The 18126-nt window shown below is 51.7% G+C and overlaps 2 protein-coding genes across 2 annotated transcripts in view; one reads left to right on the plus strand and one right to left on the minus strand.

Moving 5' to 3' along the window:
- The window catches only part of Gdpd4 (glycerophosphodiester phosphodiesterase domain containing 4), an 83831-nt gene extending 80791 nt beyond the window's left edge, over window positions 1–3040 (plus strand). The window contains exon 16 of the mRNA XM_042690371.1: window positions 1965–3040. Coding sequence (XP_042546305.1) covers window positions 1965–2194 — 230 coding nt within the window. The 3' untranslated portion in view covers window positions 2195–3040. The remainder of the gene's footprint in view (window positions 1–1964) is intronic.
- Window positions 3041–3144: 104 nt separating this feature from the next.
- Window positions 3145–18126, minus strand: part of Myo7a (myosin VIIA) — a 78855-nt gene continuing 63873 nt past the window's right edge. Inside the window, exons 35-50 of the mRNA XM_042687570.1 lie at window positions 17578–17704; window positions 17003–17172; window positions 16063–16253; window positions 15392–15516; window positions 14797–14954; window positions 13787–13940; window positions 12683–12838; window positions 12128–12233; window positions 10981–11094; window positions 9081–9168; window positions 8806–8912; window positions 6950–7135; window positions 6518–6634; window positions 5035–5118; window positions 4235–4354; window positions 3145–3734 (exon numbers count right to left, since the gene is read on the minus strand). Of these exons, the coding sequence (XP_042543504.1) occupies window positions 3645–3734; window positions 4235–4354; window positions 5035–5118; window positions 6518–6634; window positions 6950–7135; window positions 8806–8912; window positions 9081–9168; window positions 10981–11094; window positions 12128–12233; window positions 12683–12838; window positions 13787–13940; window positions 14797–14954; window positions 15392–15516; window positions 16063–16253; window positions 17003–17172; window positions 17578–17704 (2093 nt within the window). The 3' untranslated portion in view covers window positions 3145–3644. The remainder of the gene's footprint in view (window positions 3735–4234; window positions 4355–5034; window positions 5119–6517; window positions 6635–6949; window positions 7136–8805; window positions 8913–9080; window positions 9169–10980; window positions 11095–12127; window positions 12234–12682; window positions 12839–13786; window positions 13941–14796; window positions 14955–15391; window positions 15517–16062; window positions 16254–17002; window positions 17173–17577; window positions 17705–18126) is intronic.

Raw genomic sequence — 18126 nt, forward strand, 5'->3', positions numbered from 1 at the left:
CAAATCAAAACAGCATTGAGATTTCACTTCACCCCAGTTAGAATGGCCATGATCAAGAAAACTAAATAACAGATGCTGGCAGGAAGGTGACCAAAAGAGGGAGCACTACTACATTGTTGGTAGAAATGTAAACTTGTTCAATCAGTCTGGAAAATAGTGTGAAGGTTGCTCAGAAGACTAAACATATTGCTCCCCTTTGACCCAGCAATTCCACTCTTGGGCATGTATCCAATAGACCACAAACAAGATCATACTAAAGCTATCAGCACAAAAATTTAACATTAGCAAAATGGTATATATAGATAGTATCATCTAAGGACATTTGTTACAGATATGTCCTTTGATAATTTAGTGTCTTCAGTGTAGCTTATTGATGAACCTCACTAGGAAAAAAAATATTGTTTCTGTCTTTTTTGTCTCTGTCCTTAACAGGCTATTCCTTTGAAGAGAAAAGGTATTGCTAAATTGCTTCCTAGCTTCAGTTTTTTAAATTCATGGTACATTATAATGATGTTACATAAAGTTTTCAGAGCATAGTAAGGGGGAAAGATGTCTACCAAACATTTCAAGATTTCAGATTCCCACTGCTTTGTTAACAATTAGGAATTTAGAACAGTATCCATTTGTCATCATCTTGCAGTGCCTGTAAGTCAGAAGTCTGTGCACAGCTCAGCTGAATCTCAAAAGGCTGCCATCAGAGTCAGTCAACTAAGGTCACTGTTTTGCTTAAAAAATGTGGTTGTTGGCAGAATCCACTTACAGCCATAAGACTGATCGCAGCTTGGCTTCACTACCAGAAGCCTCTTTGTCCAAGAATTTTGTTAACGCTGGATGAAAGATATGAATATAAATACCCCCAGAAACTCAAGGAACTCTTAGTAGGAACCCAAACTTAGTAGCTAAAGGCACTAATGGGAAAAGATGTAAGGAAATGAGGGATAAAAAATCCTATAAGGCATGTAAAAAACAACAAAATTACAGAAGTTTTTCCCTATTAGTATTTAAATAGTATCCTTATTCGTATTTAAATCAGAAAGTGTCCTAAAGATAGAGATTGGTACCAGGTATGGTGGTGCATGCCTAACAGGAAGATCAAGGCCAACTGAAATTACAGAAAAGGGAGGGCAAGATTTGCAGAATGGATTTTAAAACAAAATCAGAAAATACACTATTTTTGTAAGACACTAGGATTGATAACCCTTTTAAGTCCTCACAAAGAAAGATGTATGATGGGTTACTTGAAACTACAGAACTTCACTGAAAGATGACTCATATATATATATATATATATATATATATGTGTGTGTGTGTGTTCATAAATCAGAAAACCTAATATAAGATATTGCCATGGAAGTGACCTACAAATTCAGTTCAAGTCTAATAAAAATCCTCTTTCACTCATGAAAATGACAAAGAAAATACATTTCACTCTGGATAGGAATTTCCTCTGGATAGAAATATCCTCAGGGGGAAAAAAATTTTCTGAGGATCACTTCTTTGGATTCTTATTTTCTTCTAGATTTTGGCCCCTTGGTTCCTCACTATATTGTAATTTTGAGATTTTTTTTCTTTAGAGAGATTTGTTTTTGCAGATCTAGTTTTCTCTCTCAAATAAGATGATTGCTCTTTTTGCTGTTTCCTATTTACTTTCCTGTCAGACAAACAAAAATTTATTCAGTGCTTACTATATGACAGCCAATTCTAAACATGTCTTTAAAACATCCCATTGTAGCCCATGTTTGTAAACATCTGCACATTAACCAAAAGTCAATGCTTGTCTCAGGCATTGCATGGTAAGTAAGCTAGAACCTCACGCTGGATCATTAACCCTTCACAAAGTCTGACGGAGAGGCAGAAGGAACTTAGAGGTAAGAACCTGAGTGTTAAGTGAAGAGCTGACATTTGTATTTCACACACTGGCCTGAGTGAGAGCAATCTGTATTTGTATCTTTTCTATCCCACAGAGACCGCCAGCCTGCAGGAGAAACCCACACAGCCTCCTGATCGAATTGGGGAAAGTCCTTGGATTATAAACCCCCCAAACAAGGGCTCAAAGAAACCACCATCTGTGAAGGACAATGTTAAAACAGATGCCGCAAATGCTCCAAAGCCTCCCGTGACAGAGTCCTCCAAAGATACCAATACGTACTATTCCACCTTCTCCGAGACCTCTCAAGAGCCACGTACAAAGTAGTAGCAGCCATACCTTGCCACCCTTCTTTCTTTCCAAGCCTAAGGGTATTAGGGTAAGAAGTAGTCAAGAAGGCAAAATGGAAGAGCCTTGGGGAGAATCATTCTGGTCCAGCCACTCTATAAAGAATTCATCTCAGTAGGATGGGGAAACAGTGATGTGTGATCTTGGAGTATTAAGGGGTTGTCTCATCTTAATACCTCTGTTGTAGTTCCTGCTAAGTGACTGTGGTGGGCATCTAATCCTAACTACTCAGGAGGCTAAGAGCTCTCTGGGTGACCTTCACCCATGGACAATCCCTCTCTGGGCTTTGGCCTTTCTCCTTGGTATGACGGCATAAGGCAGACTACCCACAGCACCTTCCTCCTGGTCCAGATTTATCCACACTGTGGACTCGCAGGCATGTTTCCTCAGAGAGCCACATCATCATTCCAGAAAGCAAAGCTGCTACTCACACACACCAGGAGGTCAGGGAAGAGCACTCCCTTTGTAGGAGCGGGGGTCTGCTCAGGTGCACAGAGGTGGATGGCCCTCCTGAAGTATCAAGGAAATCTCGAGAGTGGCTGGTAAACACTCACACCCCTCTATGCTAGACACATAAGGATTTAACCTAACTGGTGCTAAGATTCTTGGACATGTACCGTCTTATAAGCCAAGAAGTTTCTAACAAGGTACAAGGGCCATCTGGCTCTGCTGGCCCTAGTTACAGGAGCCAGAAGCTGATTCCAGCCCATGCCCACTCAAACTGATCTCCCACACCGATCATCTGGCCCCTTGAGATACTTGCAAAGCATATCCAGGGCTCAAACACTCCTAACCACAAACCTAGATCAGGCAGGCTCAGACACAGAAAATAGGCAGGCTCAGACACAGAAAATAGTCATTCAGGTGACTCTCCTACAGGTTCCTGTCCTGACCCCATACTCCCTTTCCAGCAAAAACACTGCAGGGCCAAAGGATAAACATATACTTTATACCCTGAGGCAGTCAGGGAGACATGCAGGAGCCCTGCACTCACACTGTGGTACACATAGGTAGTCTGGTTCCCTCCCTCCAGCTGAGGATGCTGAACTCAAGGGAAGTAACCCAGCCCCTTGGGTTCCAGAGTATCCTGTTCAATGCACAAGAGCTTTGGTTGTTCCCAGTGGGGAGGCCTGGGTTGTCCTCTCAATGGCTCTGTCCACTTGGTGCACAGAAGGTTAAGGAGAATCACGTGGTGGGATTGTCAGGAGAGGCATCCAAGGAGCACAGGCTCGTACATTGGAAGGCCACATGAAGTTAGGACAAGAACTAACCCGGGTGCTAGAAGAGGATGCAGGGAAGCTCTGACCTCACTGAAAACTGCTTGGAGGTCCAGTTGATAGTCAACCCAGCTTCCATGCCAGAATGGCACAGGTCCTCCCCAGCTGCTGCCTGGAGAGCAGGCCCAGAGCCAGCAGCTCCTCCGGTGGATTCACTTGCCACTCCTGGCACTCCGCTGTTTGCTCATGGCAGTGAGCATCTGGCTAATGTAGGAAGTCAAGAGGTCATCCATCTTGTAGCCCTGGAAGCAGGGTTGGGGAGATAAGCAAAGCATAAATGGGGCAAGGTCAGAGACTCAGACCCCGGACCAGGGCAGTTGCCACACTCAGAACTTGGCCTCCCCATCCACACAGGTAAAGGACCGGATTCATCCATCCATACAGACCGCTTGTGCCCAAACTTCATGGTCCCACACTAAGCCCTCAGCATCCTGGATGCCTCCCTCTAGCAGTGACAATGAGGCAACCAATTGAAATACACCTTAGAGCTCAGTCTAGATGCTGCTGCTAACAGTTCCAGCTGGTGAATGGGGCAAAAGTCTGATCATCACACTCACTCCTCAGATGCTGAAACTGGAGTCTGTTCCTCAGCCTCTGATGAAGGCTCTTCCTCAGACCTAAGTGAACCTGAACTTGGACCCTGACCATATCCAGACACACTGAACACTCTTCCCCCCTAACCCCGTGTTGGCTCTAGAGGCCAGCAGGGACTCATGCCAGGCTTGCCAGGAGGATCTCTCACCAGCGACGTCTCACACAGCAATTTGCTCCCTCGGACCAGGTTCCCAATGGTAATGTGAAAGTAGGTGTTGCCACTGCTCCAGTTGGAGATCTTGGTGAAGGGATGCGTAGTCAGGATGTCCTGGGGGAGTGGCAAGACAGGATGCTGACAGGATGCTGACACACAGACAGACAGACACACAGACACACACACACCTCTGAGCTCCAGCCATAGACACCACCTCTTCCCAGAAGGCCAAGGCCAGCTCTGTGTGGAGCTGCTGGGGGAAGCAGGCACTAGCCCCCCCCCCCCATGCCATTCATAGGACCTAAAAGTCCAGTAGCTGTTGGGTATTTGGGGCCAGTATTATGCAAAAACAAGACAGTCTGGGTATAAAAAACACAAAATATGCACAAAAGAAAGACAAAAGACAGGAAACCCAAGAACATGTAGCCTTGAAGCCCAGGAGAAGAATGACTATTCATGCTCTTTGCCAGCCATCTGGTTGTCCCCCTTCTGGGGCCATAAACATGATTACCTCCAGCAGAGGCTGCCATCGGGTAGTGGGCAGAGAACATGCTAGGAGGAGGACAACTTGTCACATCCAAGTTGGTGGGATTTATCAGCAGGGGGGTTGTGAGTAAATCTAGGAAGCCAGTTTCCATGGAGCAAATGAGGGGCAAAGAAAATCCATAGGAAATCACAGCCCAGCCTCTCAAAGTTGACAGTAAAGAGCCTGAAGAATGAGGTCAGGCTGGAGGGGCTTGAGTAAGGCTGGGACTTGGGGCAGCAGTGCAGAGATGCCCACCCTGCTTGCTCACCTTAGTCCTGGGATCGATGAGGCTCACTCCATACTTGTTGATGGCAATTAAGAGGATCTCGGGGAAGTTTGGCTCCGTGGTTTGCTAGCAAAGGTGGGCAACTATAAGATGGGGAAGCTAGGGCAGGACAAGCACTAGGAGGCAGGCGGGCCTCCACCCTGGGCGGATGACGTCATCCTGGCCTGCTGCCTATTTGGAGCCAGGGATGCAGAGCCACTGGTGGCCCTGCCATGACCTCTAAGGGTTTCAACCTCTGCCACAGTCTTCCCTACCTCTTCATGGGTCCATTCCTGCTCTTTGCTTCCCTTGGAGGCTTGGCTAGGTCCATAGTCTCCGCCCAACCATCTCCCATTTTTTGATACTATTTTGAGGGGATGTCAGGGACTATACTGGGGCCGGAACTCAGGGCCTGTGCTCAAGACTATTACTCTACCACTTGAGCCACAGCTCCACTTCCAGCGTTTGGTTGATAGGAGATTAAGAGTCTCCCAGACTTTCCTACCTGGGCTAGCATTGAACCTCGATCCTCAGAACTCAGCCTCCTGAGTAGTTAGGATTGCAGGCGTGAGCCACTACCACAGCCTGGCTCCAAGTCCTTTAAAATCCCTCCTTGACTGGACACTGGTGGCTCACGCCTGTAATCCTAGCTACTCAGGAGGCTGAGATCTGAGGATCGCGGTTCAAAGCCAGCCTGGGCAGAAAAGTCTGTGAGACTCTTATCTCCAATAAACCATTAGAAAACTGGACGTGGCACTGTGGCTCAGGCGGTAGAGCACTCGCCTTGAGCTGAAGAGCTGAGGGACAGCACCCAAGCCCAAAGTTCAAGCCCTATGACTGACAAAATAAATAAAATCCCTCCTTGAACCCTACACCTGCCCAGCTATTCACCTAGCCCTTTGCTCCTCACACAGGTAGGCTGCTCAGGAGCCCTGCATCCTCATACCAGTGTCACCATTCCCTTGCCATGGCTATCCTGGGGTCTGAGCCGCTGTCTGGAGTTGCCATTCCTATTCAAACCCTCCAGAGCTCAGGGCCACCTGGAGGAGGAGGCCCCACCCCCCACCTGCTTGCCAGCCTCCCTCTCACAGTCACTGCCCACCTACACCCAGCCACACTTAGACCTTTGCCCATGCAGGGCTTCTGCCAAGAGCATTCTCTCAGGGATCTCCCTAGAAAGCTCAGGTGCCACTTCTTCCCTGGCTCATCTCAGTCTGAGCAGGATCTCATGGGCTCTGCCACCTTGGTTAGCACTTGCACTGTCAGCACAGGCCACCCTCCATTCCAGATTAAGCTGCTGCTCCTTCCATCCTCGGGGCTGAGCCCAGACACAGCTGTATGGAGGCTCAGTGTGCTTCCCGACATCCCTTGCTGGGGCAGCTGTCCATGGCCATTATGGCTTCCCTCCGTCCCCAGGAAGGAGTCTCTGTGCCTGTGCTGTCCCTCTAGCCCTCCTCCTCCTCCTCTGTGGACTCCCATGACATACCTTCACCTCAAAGAAGGCTGAGCCAAAAGTGGGCCACTTGAAGATGAGCTTCAGGAAGGCCAGCTTGGCCTCCTCCTTGGACTTCCCCGCATGCTTGTTGAAGTAGGCAACAATGGACTACAAGGAAAATGGCTCAGGTTGACAGGCCTACCCAGCTTGTCTGTACCTCCAGGGTCAGACCTACATAGGCCTGAGGTCATCAGGACTGCCTACCTCACCTCTCCTCCCCTTGGCAGGGGTAACTAGAACCAGCTAAATGACCACCTCAGAGCCACTGAATCCTTGGCAGAACGAGAGACTAATTAAGTGGAAGCAGAATGTGGTGGGGAGGCCTTATCACATACAGGAGCCAGGACAGGCACGTGCTGAGCTGTGGCCTTGACCCCACTCACCGGGTCCTGGTCCCCACTCTCCACCACCCCTCATGCGTACCCGCTTCCAGTCGTCAGGTGAGATCTGCCGGATGAGGTCCTGGGGCACCAGCTCCCTTAGCAGCTTGGGGATGCTGGGGAAGTAGGACTTGTCCTCCTCAAACTTCACCCTGTAGATTAGCGCCCCCAGCTGGAGCACCTCCTCCCGTGTGCACTTGTGGTAGCCCCGGAGATACTTGGGCAGCTCCTGCCAATAAGAGCAGGTCAAGGGTATGGAGGGAGAGACCTGAGGGGAAAGGGGCTCCTTCCCCATTACCCCATCTAGAGGCTCCTGCCCTGCCCCCACTCTTGGGCCACCCGTTCTCCAGTCCCAACTGACCGCTCCCCTGCTTCCCCAGAGGATGGAAAAACAGCAAGAGTGCCCATACAGATTCACACTTTACAGATGGAAAGTTCAGGCGAGCTGGCTGCACTCTGCACATTACCAGGCAAGGGAGCAGCCCCCTTTCAAAGATGGAGAGACTCGGTGATCAGTTAGTGGGCCTGAGAGAGTTCCACACCCCTCCTCTCCTAGATGCCTCCCCCCTACCCCAGAAGAGCCTCCTCCCATTTTGGAACCAGTTTCAGCAGCGCCAGCCTCATATTCCCTTGAGCTTCCAGACCCAAGTGCAGAGCATCTGAAAAGAGGGGTGGACCAGGCAGAGATAAAGCCTCTGAAGAGCCAATGGAGCCCATAGAATCCTGGGCCATCTATTGGAGGGGTAGGGAAAGTGAGGCTGGCCTGAGAAGACATTGCTGATCAGAGACCTTAGTTAATCACTCTCCGTCCATTTTCCCCCTATTTTCTCATGTCTATCCATGTACCCACATTGACACCCATGTCCACCCATAAACTCATTTGGCATTCATCCTAGCCATCTGCTCACTAAGTCACCAGTTCACCTACTCATATCCATTTAGTTCAACAAATACTTGTTGAGCATCTACTTATTACAAGCCTTTCAAACAATCACACGCATCCTCAAGGCAAAACCAGACATCAATAATCACACCAAACTACTGCACAATGGCACTTGTGGGAGGAGCCATTTGCAGTGGCATGCTCCAGTCTAGCAGACAAGAGTTCCCTCTAAAATCAGATGTCTGAGCTGGGCACCAGTGGCTCACGCTTATAATCCTAGTTACTCAGGAGGCTGAGATCTGAGGATCTTGGTTCAAAGCCAGCCCGGGCAGGAAAGTCTGTGAGACACTTATCTCCAATTAACAACCAGAAAACCAGAAGTAGTGTTGTGGCTCAAGTGGTAGAGTGCTCATCTTGAGCTGAAGAGCTCAGGGACAGCACCCAGGCCCACAGTTCAAGCCTCATGACCGACCTAAATACAACAACAAAAAGATGAGATGTCTGAAAGCCAGCAAAGTAAGGGAGGGATTAAGGGAGAGCATTCTAGATAAGACCACTGATGGAAGACTTCAGACTCTGAAAACTGTAGTGACAGTGACCTGAACCAAGGGCATCAGGTACAAGAAGATAGGATCAGCTAGCCTGAGCAGACCTAAACCTCAAAACATTTTTATCTCCAATTAACCAACAAACAGCCAGAAGTAGAGGTGTGGCTTGAGTGTTAGAACACCAGTACTGAGTGGGAAAATAAAAAAACTAAGCAGGAGAGTTAGGCCCTGAGTTCAAGCTCTATACTGGCACACACAAAAACGTGGCCAGAAAGAGAGGTAGGCCACAATCTATGTTTAGAGTTAGGCCTCAAAAACCATGGAAAGCCACTGAATGGGTCTAGAAAGCAGGGGACTGCTCCAGACAGAGAAAACACCGGAAGCTCAAAGGAACAATGATCAAGCCTCTGGGCAGCAGGCTTGCCTTTCACAGACAAAGCACAGCAGGGCCAGTACTGAGCAGCTCACCTGGTAATAGTGGAAGATGGAGTCTGCCATGGGGTCCTTGCCTGGCACTGTGGTGGTCCACAGCTTCTTCATGAAGAACACCTGGTAGGTGAGCGAGGGCACAATTCCTATGGCACAGGGCAGCAGGTCAGGCAGAGTGCCAGCACAGATACCCATGGCCCTCCCAACCCAGCTTTAGCACCAGCCAAACCCTAGCCTGCCCCTACCCAGCAGGCCTTTTGGTGGCCTTACCTGCCCTCCCTGGGTCTCAGGGGATCCCATACCCAGGTCATTACCATCCTTGATGGGCCGTGCTTTCTTGATCCAGTCTGTGAGGTGCCGCACAAAGTCAAAGAAGAAGTCATTCTCAGGGACACTGATGACCTATGGACACAGTGATCATAGTCCATTCATAGTGTGTGTGTGTGTGTGTGTGTGTGTGTGTGTGTGTGTGTGTGTGTGTGTGTGTGTGTGTGTGTGTGTGTGTGTGTGTGTGTGTGTGTGTGTGTGTGTGTGTATAATTAGATATACAAGGGAGGAATTCACTGACAATTTTGCACGTTTACAATGTATTCTGATCAGTCTCCCCCATCACTCTTCCTCTGCCCCAAACCCTCCTTCCTAAACCAATTTCAACAGGTCCTACTGTTCTGTTCTCATACATTCCGACACTGCCCATCCCCTCACTCTCACTAGCCCAATCCTGGCTCCCACCACCACAGCGCTTGTTTCCTCTCCTCTTCCCCAACCTCTGTTGATCAACAGTTTTGAGTTTTGTTTTGTTTTTTTTTGCCAGTCATGGGGCCTGAACTCTGGGCCTGGGCGCTGTCCCTCAGCTCTTCAGCTCAAGGCTAGCACTCTACCACTTGAGCCACAGCACCACTTCCAGCTTTTTCTGCTTCTCTGGTGCTGAGGAATCGAACCCAGGGCCTCATGCATGCAAGGCAAGCACTCTACCACTGAGACACCTTCCCAGCCCCAGTTTTGAGATTTTTTAATACTGTTTTCACCTTGTCTTTTTCCCCCCTCTCTCCTCTTTTTGCTATTCATTCCACTTAATCCAAGCAACACTGGACTGATTTTCCCACCCAAAGTCTTACTGGCTGCCCCTTTGTTAGAAAAACCACGCATGGCTTGAAGGGGTTTCTGCATATCATCCCTACCCAGCCCTGACTGTGCCCACTAAACATCTCCAGAACACAGGCCTCTTCCTACCAGTGTGACCGTCATTCTACTCAGTGCCCAGAACACCGAAGCTGCCCCAGACCCAAGGGAACATGGCCAAGAACTTGCCAATCCTTGCTTCTGACACTCCTCGTGTCCAGTCCCCCTCCCCCCCCCCCCAGGCTCCGCACTCCCCTGGGATCACCTTGAGGTGCCTAGTGTCTGGCACAGGGACTGCCATGAAGGGAGGACACAGAACCAGCAGTGAGGAGGGAAGAGGAAGGGAAGGAAGGGGTGGGAGGGAAGGGCCCAGCTCTGCCCAGATGGCCAGATCTCTTTCCTTGGGAGAAGCTTTATAGCTATAGCTGTGAGACCTCCAGGGACAGAGGATAAAGAAGCAAAGTCTTGCTGGGTGATGATGGCGAGTTGTTATGTTCTGTTTTGTGCTAGTACTGGGGCTTGAACTCAGGGTCTTGAGCTCTTATTTGGCTTTTTGTCTCAAGGCTGGCACTTAATGACTTGAGCCACACTTCCACTTCCAGCCTTTTTGCTAGTTAACGGGAGGTAAGAGCCTTTCGTATTTGTGCCTAGGTTGGCTTCAAATTATGACCTTCAGATCTCCACCTCCTGAGTAGCTAAATTATCGCATGAGCCATGAGTGCCCAGCATCAGATGAGTTACTTAACCTCTCTTAGCCCTGGTTTTGTAATCTAGTACATGGAGATAACCACAAAGCCTTCAAGGGTTATTTCAAGGGCTAATTGGCAGGGTTACTCATCAAAGCAAATCTACAATGTACATTTGAGAGACCTGTGTTATACCTGGGCACATAGTCCTAGGAGGGCTGGACAATGTGCCCTGCCCAGAGGACAGGTTTTAGTGTGGTGGAAAGAGAGGGTGCAGGGTTCTGAGGTTCTGAGGAGGTGAGCACAGTCATGTGCTTGCCCTCACCCTGACTTGCTCCTATGGCCCTAGCAAGTCTCCAAGACAGACACAGACATAGAGCAGATGAGTAGACAGCCAATGTTTCACCTTGTCTGCGATTTTGACAAAGAGGCTGAATCCATCGGAGGACTTGAGCAACAGCCGGGTGGCAATGTTCTGGCAGAAGTCCTTGGCCTTGGTACTAGACTCTACCTCGAAGGCCTAGAGGTAAAAATGGGGAGTTCACTCAGTTCCTGCAGGGTTTTCCTGGGGCTTGGTCCTGCCAGGTCTCTTCCAGCTAAGACTCTCCTCCTCAGCCTCCCCGTCTCCCCCAAAATAGAGCTGGACACAGCATTAGGAGAAAGCAAAAATGAACTCTTATCTGGATATTCTCTGATCTCATCCTTCCTGACCCTCCAGGCAGGACTTGACCCCCACCTGGCTGTTAAGCAAGAGAGAAAGCAGAGACCAGGGGCCTCAGGAAGGGGGTGATGGGAAGGAGAGACTTGAGGTAGAAGAAAAACCCCAAAGTGGGAGGGAAAAGCAGCCTGGATGCAGGGATGGAAAGAATTTATGAATATGATGAAGTTCTGATAGCTGGGGAGGAAAGGAAGGATATGGCTTTATCAGAGAGGAAAGATTAAAAGGATTCTAGAAGGTTCTCTGTGCTTACGACCCAAATTCTGTGGTGGCAATATCTAGTGAGTATCTAGTGTCAGAAACTCTTAAAACTTAAAAGCTTAGATGTTTCCCTCTAGATCATCTAAATGAGGTGCTTTACTGAGATGGGAAGGCATAGGGACCCCAAGGCAGCCTGACTCCCACCTTTGGGAGGAAGGATGATAACCAGTTTGGGTGAGGAGTGAGGGAAGGCTTTTGGGTTCTCCCTGCAGGAAAAGTGGGGAGGCCTGGAGCCTGGAGTTGGGAGCCATGCAGGCCTGGTGTCCAGAAACAGAGCGGGGACTAGGGAGGGGACACCCACAGGGCCAGCCCTGATAAATCATCTTCAGTGGAAGTGGGAATGGGGGGGGACAACAACTCAGGGAAGGTGGCAGTTGAGCCAGGAATCAGGACCTCCCCCACAACCTGGAAATCATCAGGATCCCCTCAAATCAGGTGTCTGATCTTTCAACGGAGCCCTGACTCACCCAGGGACAGGAGGAAGAGATGGGAGGTGTGGGGCACCTACGTGCACATGTGCCAATCAGAGTCTCACTCTGTCAGGCACAAGGGATGTCAGATGCCAGACCCTCACCTCGTCTGTGTCGTCAGGAAAGTAGACCTTGTGGAAGATCTGGGTGGTTTTGTGCTGAATGGCCTCCACCTCCACTAGGTGTGGAGGGTACTTCCGGGACCCATTTCTGAAAATAGGGTGGATGAGAGGTAAAGTTCAGGGGACCAGGGAAACTTTGGGACAAGCCCCAGTCTGAGCCTCACATCCTACAATGAGACAGCCACATGGCCTCTTGATGTCCTGACTTCCTAGTCAGAAGGGTCACTGCCCAGCACCCAGGACAGTGGAGTGAACCAGGCTATGAAAAGGGAACACAGGGGCTCTGCAATCAGCCAGGCTGTCCAATTGTGCTGGCCTCCCAGGTGAGGGGAAGGAATGGATGAACACCTGGGAACAGCTGTGCCCCCGATGGGCTGTGGGTCCTGCTATTCTGTAACTAGCAGCCAAGGAACTCACAGTTGGTCTCCGTGGCTGTATAGCCATACCATCACCCCACAAGGCTTGTCCCACAGTGGGGTGTGGCCAGCAACCCCTCTGTGTGCCTGGCCCCCTAACCCTGTGGACAGAGTCCCATACCTTAAGACTTTCTGGAGCCGCTGCAGGCAGTCGATGGCCAGCGGAGAGTGCTTTCTGGATTGCAGGAAGCGTTGTACATGGGGCAGGAGGATGTTGCTGGGTGGGAAGAGGCCTGTGCACAGCCAGAGCAGCTCCCAGCCCCGCTCCTCACTGTACCTGCAGGAAGCAGACCAGGGGGAGTCACAGGGATCTATGGGCCCCAGGGGGTCCCACTCCCTGTCTGAGAGGCACTAGCTAGTAACACTAGTGCTACTTACAGTGTGGTCACTGCCCACCCCAGGGCACACAATCACCAGTCCACATGGAGCCAAGGCACCCAGGCCAGAATGAAAACCCATGATTACTGAACAATCATGCAACTCTAACTGAGATTTCGTTTTCATTGCGAGACTCCACATGAAGAAGGCATTGTGTGGTTTATATACTGCTGTGCTGTAAGCTACACTGAGTTAGGCCAACCTCTGGACTTCCTGTGGCTTCCCCACTGGCATGGGGGGGGGCATGGAGCACTTCTAGGAGGAGGAGACATTTGGAGGCTTTGAAAGATGAGGCACATTCTGATATGCAAAGGAAGGGATGGAAGGGCATGCCACATATAAAAGTTTGGCTGTGTGAAAAGATCCAACATGTGGATTCAAGATGGATTTGAGTGTGTGGAGAAGAAGATGGGGCCAGGATGGGGGCTTTCCTCAGACTCTGGCAAGCACTGGCTTGCCTTTTCACCCCGGCCTCAGGCTAGCCCAGCAAGGAAGAGGTGACACCCTCTGGGTCCAACAACCCACGCCTAGCCCATGTGCCATTTCTACCACTGATAACCAGCTCAGCCAAGCCTAGATAGGATGGTGATCATGAGCTGAACCTTCCAGGCCCCGTGCCCTGGAGATGCCAGGGGCTGGCAGGGCTGTTTAAGGCTGTGCCACAGGTGTCAGGAGCAGCAGCTGGAAGAGCTGGGAAAGCAGACCTGGAAGGGGGCTGGAGAGCTGTAGCCTGCCTGTTGGTGCTTGACAGACTGGTGAGCCATGGGCCCCAGGCCAAGCTAGGCCACAAAGGGCAAGGGCAGCTCCTGCTGTGGGGAGGACAGGGTGACCTCTGCCCTCTGCTCACCTGATGTGATTGTCAGTCAGCTGCTTCAGAATCTGCACATATGCCTCATCTTTGAGGGGCTCGGCCTTCAGGGCCCCCTCGAAGATCTGGTCCGTGAGCTCATTGACGGAGCGTGTCCTCTTGGATGGGTAGTCACCCATGTACTTGAGCACGGGTAGGATTGTCAAGGCAAGCCTGGCATCTCAGTGAGATCACAAGGTACACCGGCCTGGGAGGCCCATCGCCGCCACCCTCTAACCCTGGGACTTGGGATACTCATGACAAAGTGGGCATGGCCTGCTTCCCTCCTCGGCTTTAGACACAGACCCCCACATCCCAAATCCTCAGAGCAGCCAAAGGACTCCCCAAATTACCACTCCAACTGTGCCAGCCCTGCTAGGGGCTCCTGTTCTGAGGTAATGTCCTAGTTGCTGCTACTGGTGCTATTCTGTGTGTGTGTGCATATGTGCGCATGTGCACATGCACACACACATATACATATACACATACACACACACACACACACACACACACACACACACACACACACACACACATATTTACTTGGCCCTGAATGCTATCCCTTAGCTTTTTTACTCAAAGCTGGTACTCTAGCACCTGAGCCACACCTCCACTTCCAGCTTTCTGATGCTTAATAGGCTTCAAACCATGATCCGAGCTCTCAGTCTCCTGAATAATGAGGCTTACAAATGTGAGCCACCAGTGCCTGGGTTCGCCCTAGCTTCCTAACAGGGTTTGCATAGCTTTCCTCAGTCATCCTACATCTGTCCTCCAGATGTGCTGAATTACTTTAGGCCTGCTTCTCTGCCTCAAGGTCTTGGTACATGCTGAGCTAGACCCTTCCCCAGTGTCTCCCCTTTGTCTGGCTCAGCCTAGATACTACATCCTCTAGGCGGCCCTCCCTGGACCTCTCCAGGCTGGACCAGGCCCCTCACAGCACTGGCCCCTGGAAGGAAAGAAGGTGTCCAGGTGAGAACTGAACCCTGTGCCCCCAGACCCTGTTAGGATATCAATGAAGGCCATGCAGGCCTCCTGTGACAGCTCCTCGCTTCCCAGAATCTTCTTGAGTAGTGCCTGCTTGAGCGGCTCCCGCGTGTGGCTCCATAGCCGGTCTTTGCCTCGAGCCTTGGACACCATGACGCGGCTCAGCGTGTGCTTGGGTGGGGGTCTGCCACGGCACAGGAATCATCAACGCCCACCCCCCACAGGCAGCCCAGGCAGTGGTGCTGTAACCCAGGGCTAGAGACCCATGACAGCGATGAGCTGTCTCTTCTTGTCCTGCCTTTTGCATAGAAGCTTCCGATTATGTCTGCCCCATATACCCCCCCCCCCCCCCGCCCCCAGCACTGGGCACTGAGAACCGCAGCAACCCATCTTCCTGTCCAGATGCCCACCAGGAAATCAAGTACTGCAGACAGAGGTGGGGACCAGGCCTAGAACCTGGTTGCGCAGGGGGGAGGGGACACCCAGAGGCTCATCCTGGGGCTGCCCCTGGCCAGGCCCCTACTCATAGACATCACAAATCCACCCCAGCTCTGACCACAGAGTGACAGACTCCTGCCTCTCACCTCCCGTGCCCACTGCATGTCCCGACACGATCGTCACCTGAAGTAGTCGTAAGAAAATTCCTCCAGTGTGTAGGGCTTGGCTCGCACCTCGGGCTCGGCCGTCCGCAACTGCAGGAGCCGGATGACATCTTGCCTCTGATCAGGGGTCATGGTGACCAGGGCCTGGGGGCCGAGACACATAGGTCTCAGAAAAGCTGTCTATTGGAGTCACTGAGATCTCCCTGAGAAAGCCAAGACTCTCCCAGACCTGGAGGGAGAGATATCTCTGAAGGGGTGGTACTCCCAGCCTTTCTTGACCTTGGGGTTCTTTTCTTCCTGAGCCCCCAGCATGCTGAGATCCAAACTGCTGATTAGCCTAGCCTGGCTCAGGAGCCATGAGGATTGCTGTGCTTGAGAAAGGGATGTTCCTTCGAGAATCATTTCGGGCCAGGCAAGGTGACAATCCTCCCTAGGCCTCTGCCCCCATCTACCCCTTGCCAGCGCCTTGTCTGGTTACTTCTCTAAGCTCCTGGCCTTCTGATGGAAGTTCGGGGGCTGCCCGTATTTCAAGCCTGTGTTCCTCTAAGACCCCTGGACCATCTTCAAAGAAGCTGCAGAACATGAGTTGATTGCAATCAACCCCTTGTTGTATTTTGCAAGCAAGAGCAGAGGACAAAGAGCGGGGCCTTGGGGAGCTGCCCACCCATCTGCCTCCACCAGGCCACATACCACAATCTCCCGAGGTGGCATGGTGACCGTGGGCATGACGTACACGCAATCGGTGGGGAAGTCCCCACGCTGCTTGGTCCTCTCATTGATGCCATTGGCCCAGCCTGAGGTCATGACCTGCTCGCCCGTGTCGTGGTCCAGGATGATGAGGTCACCCTTGGCGAAGCTGAGGAAGCCTGACTCTTCGCCGGCTACAGAGAGAGGTGCATGGGGACACATGGGGCAGAGAGGAGGATTGAATCAGAACATCTTGATTTGGGATCCTGATCTACAATCCACTACTGCCCACTTTCTGCCCACCTGCCACCTTGTCTTCACCTTGCCATGACCCTCTACCCAGACAAATGTCATCATGCTCCTGCTCCAAAACCTTCTACAGAACACCTTCAGGAGAAAATGCATACTCCTGTGCCCATTGAGAGGTGGCTTCATGGACTCCTCTCTCTCCCCATCACAATCAAACCAAACTATTTCCAGTTCTCAGGCATGCCAGCTCTCTCCTGCTCCTCTGCTTGGTTCTTACCATCTTCTGCCTCACCCTCTGCTCACCCTTGCTTCCTCCCTGGACCCCAGGCTGCATGGAGGCCCCTTCTGTGGCTCCTGCAGCCTCTGGGATGCCCTGATCACAATGCTATCATATGGATGCCATACTGCTCAGGGGCAGTGCCCATACTGGCCCAGTGGGCAGCTGGGAGGTACTCCATCCAGGGAGCTGCTACCTACACAGCGATCATTTGAAGGCAATGATTATTTGGAAAACACTGAGCAGAGCGTGGATCTAACTGGTGAGAATGGAAGGGAGGGAGAAGATGGGTTTCCCAGGGGGCTGTCTGGCTCAGAGTCTGGGAAGAATGGATCACAAGGCACCAAAGGCCTTGAAGGCTGGGTCAAGGAGCATGCTCTGCCTAATGTCCCAGGGACCCTTGTGGCAGCCACTCACCAGGGTTGGGGTTGTCCTGTAGGGCCACCACATACTTAGATCTCTTCCGCAGCCCCTCCAGGAAGGTGACCACCAGGTCACGGATGTCCTCCGCGTTGCTGGACGTGAAGGTGTACTCATCCCCCTTGATGGTGGCCAGCGTGAAGCTGGAGGCCATCAGCTTTGCTCCCCTACAGGACCAACACGGAGAACAGAGCCCCAAGGAGGTCAGTCCTGCCTGGCCCGTGTGAGGTACAACACAGCCCGGATCAGAGCAGCCCAGCAAGAGCGAGACACGGCACTCCCTGAAGGAGACCAAGGCCAGCGAGTCAGAGCAGCCCAGCCAGAGCCAGACCTGGCCCAGTTCACACACCATCTTCCTCCCAGACAGACATAGCCCCACCAGGGCTGGGCGGGGTCTGGCCAAGGCCCACCTTGGCCCCCTCATTCCTATCTGCACCGCTGGAAGGACAGCACATAGCTCCCACTATGTGCTTCTCGGCTCCCACTACGTGCTTCTCCCCTAGCATGGGCTCCCTGGGGTCTGTGTGCCCCCTTGTCTCCCCATCAGTTATGTCCCAGCTGCCCTTTGTCACCTGCTGCTGGACACAGCCATGATCTCTGGGAAGGACAGCTCCAGAAGGACCTGCTCCTGCTCATCCACGAAGTAGACGCCCGTCCAGTTGACAGCCACAATGACGTCATTCTTGGGGAGGCTGGGGCCTGGGACAGTGGCAATGGCGCTGACAGAGGCCACCCTGTTCCTGCACCCAGCCCTCCCCACCCTCGTAACTGCAAGGCGGCAGCCAGCCTGGCATAGATGGTTCCGTTTTATAAGTAGGGAAAACGAGGCTTGGTAAGGCTACCCTACATGCCAAAATGTGGCAGGAAGAGCATAGTGGGTCTGGAAATGGCGTAGGTCCCATCTTCACCACTGGCTCTTGTACTGCTCTGGACAAATCATCGCCCTGCACCAAGGTGGGACAGGGGGAAAGTGGGACAGAGAGAAGGTGGGTCGGCTCAGCCCCAAGGTTCCCTGCTGCACTCATGTGGCCATTCTATAAAGCCCAGTGACAACACAAGGCACACGCAGGCACCCAGGAAAGACAGCCTAGGATAGTGGCCTATGCAGGCTGATAGCAGCC

Source organism: Dipodomys spectabilis, unplaced genomic scaffold, assembly GCF_019054845.1.
Source record: "Dipodomys spectabilis isolate Male_0828 unplaced genomic scaffold, ASM1905484v1 ptg000003l, whole genome shotgun sequence".
Classification (NCBI taxonomy): domain Eukaryota; kingdom Metazoa; phylum Chordata; class Mammalia; order Rodentia; family Heteromyidae; genus Dipodomys; species Dipodomys spectabilis.